The sequence below is a fragment of the Larus michahellis genome, chromosome 9, assembly GCF_964199755.1.
Source record: "Larus michahellis chromosome 9, bLarMic1.1, whole genome shotgun sequence".
In the NCBI taxonomy this organism is placed as follows: Eukaryota; Metazoa; Chordata; class Aves; order Charadriiformes; family Laridae; genus Larus; species Larus michahellis.
Window position 1 is genome coordinate 10628968 of NC_133904.1, and position 8148 is coordinate 10637115.

General features: G+C 54.1%; 1 protein-coding gene across 1 annotated transcript; it reads right to left on the reverse strand.

The window, feature by feature from the left end:
- Positions 1–3217: 3217 nt before the first annotated feature.
- MEX3B (mex-3 RNA binding family member B) lies at positions 3218–6568 on the reverse strand. The gene is made up of 2 exons (XM_074601432.1): positions 5760–6568; positions 3218–4771 (listed from the first exon to the last, which is right to left on the reverse strand). Exons 1-2 carry the CDS (start codon positions 6016–6018, stop codon positions 3339–3341), a joined length of 1692 nt encoding a protein of 563 aa, XP_074457533.1. The 5' UTR covers positions 6019–6568; the 3' UTR covers positions 3218–3338.
- Positions 6569–8148: the final 1580 nt, after the last annotated feature.

Genomic DNA, 8148 nt, shown 5'->3' on the forward strand with positions numbered 1-8148 from the left:
GGGCAGCACAGGGCCACCACCAGCAGGGACGCACGTTTGGAAGAGAGGGCAAAAGGCACTCGCTGCATCATCGGACACCAAAGCAAAAGTAATCCAGACCGGTCATGCTGCGGGTGAAATAATTCCCAGAGGAATGACCACAACCAGGTTTTTAAGGCACCACAGCCCATCTTCAAAACATCTCCAAACGATACACAGGTGGAGCGTGCACAGGGGGTGAAACAGCGCACAGGGGCCAAAAAGGCATCCAGGGCCACAGAGAGAGAGGGGATTGCCTTTGTTTCGGTCACAGTTTGGTGAAGAAAATACCAAGATAAGTCCACGGACGACGAGGCTGGTTACATTTAACGAGGGACTCGGCGGCCGAGCCCCACCACACCGCCCGGGCCAGGGCGTTTGCCGAGCTGCTGCAGGAGTGCCGGTCGATACAGGGAGCAGGGCGGCTCGGTCTGCCATCCCACTGCCATTGACAGCGTGGAGCCACACAGCATTGTACGTTAAGCGGGGGAAATAAAGGAGGAGAATTTTGTTTTCACTTTTTGTCCATCCTATTTACCTTTCGGTTTCACTAAGCTTGGAAAATTAAGCAAAGGGATCATATTCACTTTTTTATTTATAGCCATTTTCACAACTCTTCCCAGACACCAGCACGGGATGTTTACACTGAAACAAGAAATTGATTGACGCATTTTGAGTACATTTCCTAAACACCCATCATTAAGAAAATATACACATGGACTTAAACTTCCTGATCCCTTCAAAGTAACCAATTTTGCCAAGGTTTTTTTTTCAATGCCTGTACCACTTCTGTATATAAGCACATCTTCTCTGCCACTCTCTGGATTCGTGTGGCTTTTTTTTTCTCTCCACCATTCAAAACGACAAGCTTCCTGAGACAAATGCAACACTCAGTAAGGGATTTTAACTCTATAAATCAGATGATACCACAATCACAGTTCAATGAAAGAAGCAAAAATCAAATCAAATCAAACAAAGAGATCCCATCATCCCCTGCCGCATCCTCCCTCCTCCCCCTTCCCACCCAACCAGCAGCTCTGGAGCCCATAAAGGAGAGCAGAGCAGAGAGCTCTGGCACACACCGCTAAGCGCAAAGTCAAACATATGAAATATGCTACACAGTTTGGGCTCGTTTCATTGTTTTCACTCGCCCACTGAAAAGTGCACCGGCGCACTCAAAAAGAAACACTTAAAAGTGATCTGCAGCTGCCTTCCGAAATCTGCTCCAACACGCTTTAGCCAGCAAGTTCACTCAAACGCGGCGACTACAACCAGCAGCAAAAATATCGCAGGTTTTGCCCGGTGGGTTCGCAGGCTCCTTAGTCAGAAAGCGCCTGCACTTCCTTCGCCCCAACACCACTGCGGGCACCATCAAAAGCAAACAAACTTTACACGGCAATAAATTTTTTATTCAAATAAGCTTGTCAACACCAATTACCCGAACCACAACTGCCAAATACCAAGCAGCGCTTTCAAGAACTCGGGAAGGATACTGAAGCCCTTGTTCCACGCTAGAGAACTGGGAGATTGGGATGCGGTTCCGAGGGCCCTGGGCATGGCAGAGCCAGCACCCGCAGGATGAGACGGAAGGAGCCTCCCCTGCGATCTGCTCCTAGATCAGAACGCTGAGCGGGCTGTCAGCCGTGCCTCACATATGCTTTATTTGCTAAAAGTAGCAATTCATATGAAACCAAGTATTTTTCATGACTAAAAATTCTGAAAAATAATTACTATTTTTAGACATGGAATAACCCCAGCAATATGCCACATATTAAAAAAAAACCCAAATGATTTCTTTTTTTTTTTTTTTCCTTAAAAACATGTTATAAAGTATGAGCGCTGGCAGGATTATTCTGGAAGCCTTCACAAGCTAAAGAGTTCCAGCAACATTAACATGACACAGTTTAAACTCCCAACATGTTCCAGCGCTACAAGCGGGTAACAAAAAAATCCAGCAGAAACTCTCAGCACATCAAATCAAATCACCACACGGAGTACTTTTGGGGTTTTTTTTCTGTAATATTTTATTTTATTTATATAGAAATACTTAAAAAAACATGAAGTAGCACCATTACTTAAGTTTTACTTTTATTATGTAGAACTTTAAATGTCAGAAAAATAAAACTCTTGATACAATTTCAAATCTTGTCTCAGCAAATATAATATTAGTATTTGACCATGAGGTTAAAGGCCCTTTATCATAAAATAAAATATACTTTGTTTTTTAAACTTTGCTCAGTAAAGTACATTTAAGCTCAAGTAACGTCACCTACATATACATAAACAAGTGGTAAACAAATGTATTAAAATAGAAATACTAAAACTATAGTGGTGCAACAGAATTTTTGTAATTTCCACTGAATTCTATTTATACAAATGTTAGAAAGCTTCAACAGTTCCTTTTGACATATGTTTATACATTTCCATTTTTGTAATAATATAGAATAAAATATGCTTTATATCACTGAATAGAAAATATGCTGGGTGAAGCAGATTTAAAAGATTTTTTTCTGAACCTATAAAATCTCCATCCCAACAGAATACTGTTCAAAGCATTACACATTTTATGGTTTGTAATTCCGTTCACAATTGTGTGATATTAAAATAATACAGTGTTCTTTGCCATAAGGCCATACTAAAATAAAAAAGATTTAACCCAGCTACAAAAAGTTCACTGAACTTAAATTAAAATACTTGTAAACATCTTTGCAATATGAAATATAATTTTTCAAGTCAAAAAAGAATAAAATACTTCAATCTGTATTAATGCAATTTATCTTTAAAACCTTTAAACGTTTTTAATATATATAAGAGATATGTTACAGTTTGTTTTTTTTTTTTTCTTTTTTAAACTTTGATAAAGCTGCAGTATCATGGTTTTTCACAGGAACTTCTTGCCCTTTCAAGAACATTCAGAAAAGTATCCACCCATAGATTTAATTATTTCATAATAAGCATCCTAGGAACTACCAGCACGTTTTACTAACAGTCCACACACCATTGTCATCATCATAAGCATCTTCTACTTTCAATATTTTTTTTTCCTATTTTTTTTCTTGTTTGTTTTTTTTTTTTTTTAAAAAAAAGGGGGAGTTTTGGAAGCTTCGTAGTAAAGTACAGTGTAAAAACTAGCCTAGCACTAGAATGGAGTCGCCCGTTATTATGTATAGCATGCACCCGCTGTCACCACCACCACCACCACCATCACCACCCCCCCCAGCCCTCCCCGGCCGCCCCGCGCTGCCAGCCCGCACCCCCCCGGCGGGCCCCGGCCCCGGTGGCCGCTCCCCGTCGCCGTCCCGGTCCCCGTGTGAGGGCCCTCAGGAAAAGATGCGGATGGCCTGGGTGACGGCGCTGTGGCAGACGGGGCACTGCGGCTCCGTCTTCTCGCAGATGCGGTTGGCGCACTCCATGCAGAAGAGGTTGTGGCCGCAGGGCACCAGCGCCGCGATCACCTCGCTCTCGAAGCACACCGAGCAGTCGCGGCTGCCCTTCCGCCGCAGCCCGGACGAGGAGCAGGAGGAGCTGGACGAGGAGCTGGAGGAGGAGGAGGAGGAGGAGGCCGACGAGTCGGAGGGCAGCCCCGGCAGGTGGGAGCCCAGCCCGTTGCCGTACAGCGGGTAGGAGGAGGCGGCCAGCAGCCGCCCGCCCGGGTCGCTGCGCACCCTCCGCGCCAGCGGGTGCTCGGGCCCGGCCGCGCTGCCGTGCAGGGGCGGGGAGAGCCGCGCCGGGGGCGGGGCGCCGCCGCCGCGCCGGGGGCCGCTCACCAGCAGCGCCAGGTTGGCATTGGCGGGCGCCGCGCCCGGGAAGGCGGCGGCAGCGGGCGAGGCGGCGGGCGAGGGGGGCGCGGCGGGGCCGCGCTCGAACTGCGGCCAGATGAGGGCGGCCCCGGGCGGCGGGGCGGGGGCCAGGTCGAAGCCGGGCGGCGAGTCGAAGGGCAGATCGGAGCAGCAGTCCGGGGAGGAGAGGACCTCGCCGCCGCCGCCCCCGCCGCCCCCGCCGTAGACGTAGCCGTTGGCGCTGTTGTTGTTGTTGTTGCCGTTGTGGGTGAAGCTCAGCGCCGGGCTCGGGGGGCTGTAGTCGGCCAGGCGGGCCCCGCCGCCCCCCCCGGTGCCGGCCCCGAAGTAGGAGTCGGTGGAGGCGCTGCCCAGCGAGCTGGAGCTGTCGTTGCGGTAGTTGCAGAAGGGCTTGCGGCCCGGGGTGGGCGTGATGCTGGGCGGCGTGGGCTTGCTCCACAGGCTGCCCGTGCCGTTCAGCTCGAAGCCCACGTCCGTGCCGTTGGCGTGGAAGTCGTTCTCGTCTGTCAGCTCGATGATGCCGCCGGTGCGCATGGCGATGTGCGCCTCGATCTCCTCCCGGGCCCGGTCCACGTTCTCGGGCATGCCCGTCACCTCGAAGACCGGCTCCTTGTCCCGGCTCGGGGTCACGATGTAGGTGTGTGTCTGCTGCTGGATGCGCTTGATGGTGGCCCCCTTGGGCCCCACGACCAAGCCCACCACACGATAAGGCACCCGCACCTGGATGGTGGTTTGGCCGGGCAGGTTCGGGGGGCCGGGAACGGTGCCATTCAGGGCTGTGTTCTTGTTCCGCGAGGCTCGGATCATGGAGAAGTGCTCGGCCGCCGAGATGATCTCCCTGCGGGCCATGGCCACATCTTCCTTTCTGCCAGTCACAACAAAGAGCGGCTCCTCCCCGCGAACCGGGGTCTTGATGTAGGTGTTGGTCTTTGCCCGCAGAGCTTTGATTTTACAACCTGGGAACGAGATGTGGGAGATGGAGGGCGAAGGGGAGGGGGAGGAAGAGGAGGTGGTGATGGGGGGGAAGAACCGGTTACAACCCATTATTTGGGTGCAGCCAGGGAGGGGAAAAAAAAACACACCCACCCGAAACACGTTGCCCCCTACCCCAGGTGATCGCTGGCATCTCGTCCAGGAGCCCCAGTCACGGTGTAAAGTCACGTCAGCCCACAGCCCTGGCACACACCCAACGGCATCGCAAGTGGCCACCGACACCTCTGCCATGCAAACTGCCCCAAAAACTACCAACGTGCAGTTCACGAGATCGGCAACACGAAAAGGAGCGTGCAGAAAAACTGCACGACCAGAAAAACATAAAATAATAAAATAAAATAAAATAAAATAAAATAAAATGCAAGCAGCCCTAACAATTCAGCACACCCGCCAGTCCACATTCCTGCTCAGCACTTTCCTTTCGGAAAAATAAAATCAGTTCTTGAGAAGGTGAGGAGCAGCGGCTGTACAGAATGAGCCACATTCCCCACTGCGGATGCTTTATTCCAATCCCATTGTTCCACTTCCCCACTCCATTTCTCTTCCTTAAAAATAATCCACGATTTCTAACTTTAGGGGAGGCGGGGGGAAGCACCGAGGCTCCCATTTTTCTTCCCGTTTCCTCTTGCAAATCCAACTTTTGCAGCCGGAGGAAAGGAGCGATTTTTTATTATTTTCGAGATTTGGTTGGGGTTTTTTTGTTGTTTTTTTTTTCTCCCCCCCCTCCCCGACTCCCGGCGGCTGAAAGTGCATCTCGAAACTGATGCATAACGCTCCTCGGAACCATCACGTCTGCTGCACTTTCTTTGTCTGGGGGAAGCCGGCACTGGCCACCGCCGTACCGGCTGCAGTTTGCCTGGGAACGGCCAGTGTCGCATCTGAGCCGCCCGCCCGGCAGCGCGGCGGGGAGACCCGCTCCCCCCACGACCCCCTCGCAGGCAAGTCACCCACCTTGTCTCCCCACTATCTCGGCGACGTGCTCCGAGCTGGGCACCGGCACGCATTCCGTCATGTTCACGCTCTTTTTCCGAGGCTCGCTGTCGTAAATGGAGCCCGTCTCGTCGTTGTCCAGCCCCAGCAGGGAGAGCTGGTCCAGGGCGATCTGAAGGGCTCTTTGGTCATCCAGGGTCTCTCCCCCTCCGCCTCCGCCTCCGCCGCCGCCGCCGCCGCTCCCGTTCCTCTCCATGTCTGCAAAAAGCGAGCTGGGCATAGTCCCTGCGTGTGGTGCACCCTCCTCCTGCGCTCGGCTCAGTAGTAAAAGATCAGACACAAAGGAAAACCCAAGGCAGATGGCCAGCAGGAGAGCAGGGAAGGGAGGGTGGGCGACTGCTGGAGACCGGGGAGTTGTTGCCTTTTGCTTGTATATTTTGTATCTTTCTTTTTTTTTTTTGCCTTTTTTTTTTTCCTCCTCTCAGTGCAATCCGGTTTATAAGATGTTCTCAGGACCCCCCCCCACGACTCCCCCCCCGAGGTTTTTTTTTTTTCTCCTTTCTTTTTTTCTTTTTTTTTTTTTTTTTTTTTTTTGGTCGGCTGGGGGTGGGGTGGGGGGGGTGGGAAGAGGATAGCGAGAGGAGCTCCGATGGCTTCCCCCCCTCGAGTTCCTCGCCGGCCACAATGCCAAGCGACGGCAGCGTTTCTTTAAGGAGCCCCTCCCAGGCTCCACTCCACTCACTCAGCGGTTTTTCCCCCCCCTCCTCTTTTTTTTTTTTTTTTTTTTTTTTTTTTCCTCCCCCCCCGCCTTTTTCCCTCCTCTCCCCTCCTCTGTCTGAGGCGCTGCTGCAGCCAGACGGCTCCGGAGGGGCGGGCGGAGGGAGGGGAGGGAAGGGGGGGGCCGCGCCGGGCCCCGCAGCGTCAGCGCCGATCGCTGTCAGCCCCGCGCCGCCGCCGCCGCCATTGGCCGGGCGCGGGGCGGAGGGGCCGGCGCTGACCGCCCCCCCACTCCCCCCGCACCGCCCCGGCCCCGGCTCCGCTCTTTGTTGTCGCCTGCGGAACAATACCGGACCCCGCCGCTCCTGTGCCAGCCCCGGCCCGCCGTGCGCCCATTGTCCGCCTCCGCCCCCACACCCCCCGTTCCCTTCCGTTGCGCGCCGGTGGCCCGGTTTGGGCTTTTTTTTTTGGGTGGCTGTTATTAATTTTTTTTTCCGGGGGTGTATGTGCCGAGGTGGGCGGCCACCGCCGTCCTTTGTGTGCCGCCTGCCTGGGAAGGAGCGGCACCGGAGAGACACCCCACCCCCCCGCACCCCGCCCGCCGGGCGGCCATCGGAGCCGGTTGGGGAGCGCCGCTGCCCGCCGGGCTCCGCGCCCCGGGGGAGCCGCCCCTCAGGGACCCCCGGCCGCCGCCCGCCCCGCGCATGCGCGGCCCGCCCCGCCCCTGCGCACTGCGCCCGGGCTGACAGGACCCGCCGCGGCGCGGCCCGGCTCCCTCAGCGAGCGCGGGGGTGGTCTTCGCGCCCCTCGCACGGCCTCTCTGCAGCGCTGCCCCCCGCGGCGGGACGGAGCCGGCAGCCCTGTGGGCCCGCGGACGGTAACCGCCGCCAGCCGCGGTCCCCTGAGGAGCGGGCAAGCAGCGCCCGCGGGCCCCAGCCGAGAGGCCCCGGTGCGTCCCGGGCGCTGTGGAGGTGGCGGCAGTTCCTCAAGTGCCACCGTGTCTGTGGCCGGGCTGTGCCTTCCGCACCGGCCCACGGGGCATGGAGCGGGGTGACAGACACCTATCAGTCACCCAGTCTGTAGCCGGACTGCAAACACCGCACGCCCCGGCCTCCCTGGCCTCACAATGCCAATGTTTCTGCTCCATGAGAGTCCCGAGGGGAAGAACGCATCACGCATAACTGCTTTAACATAATTTCACCTACATCTTACATCCACGTTTGCTAAACCACTAGAAAAGAAGTCACACCTGCTGCCTCTTTGGACCTCATGGGACCAAATCGCTTCCCTTCATCTCTGCCACCACAGGACCCCCTCAGCCCGTAAAAGCAGCTTTGTCACCAAGTACCCTGCCACAAAAACCTTCCTTCAGTCTGGTGAACAGACTTGAAAGTGTCCTCACCGTTCTCATGAAAACACCACCATCACGTTTTATTTCTCCAGCTTTTCTCCACGTATCTATAAGCACCCACATTCACTTGGTCCTTGCCAGCTGCCAGGTACAAAAGACTGACTTTTTCTTACTGCAGAGAAATCAAATACCAAGTAATTGTCTTCCAGTACCAAGTTTGACGGGGACAGGCGTTTACAAGTGCGCAGGGATCTGTTTAGCCAGCTGCCTGTACAAACAAGTGTAACAAGTCGCAGGTAATTGTTTACACGCAGTGTTTATTGCAAATTACTGTCACTTCCT

Excerpts from the sequence above, each read along its gene's own strand:
- MEX3B (XM_074601432.1), bottom strand. The coding sequence starts at position 6,018 with ATGCCCAGCTCGCTTTTTGCAGACATGGAGAGGAACGGGAGCGGCGGC. Across the intron at positions 4,772-5,759 it reads CGAGATAGTGGGGAGACAAG|GTTGTAAAATCAAAGCTCTG; the intron begins GTGGGTGACTTG and ends TCTCGTTCCCAG.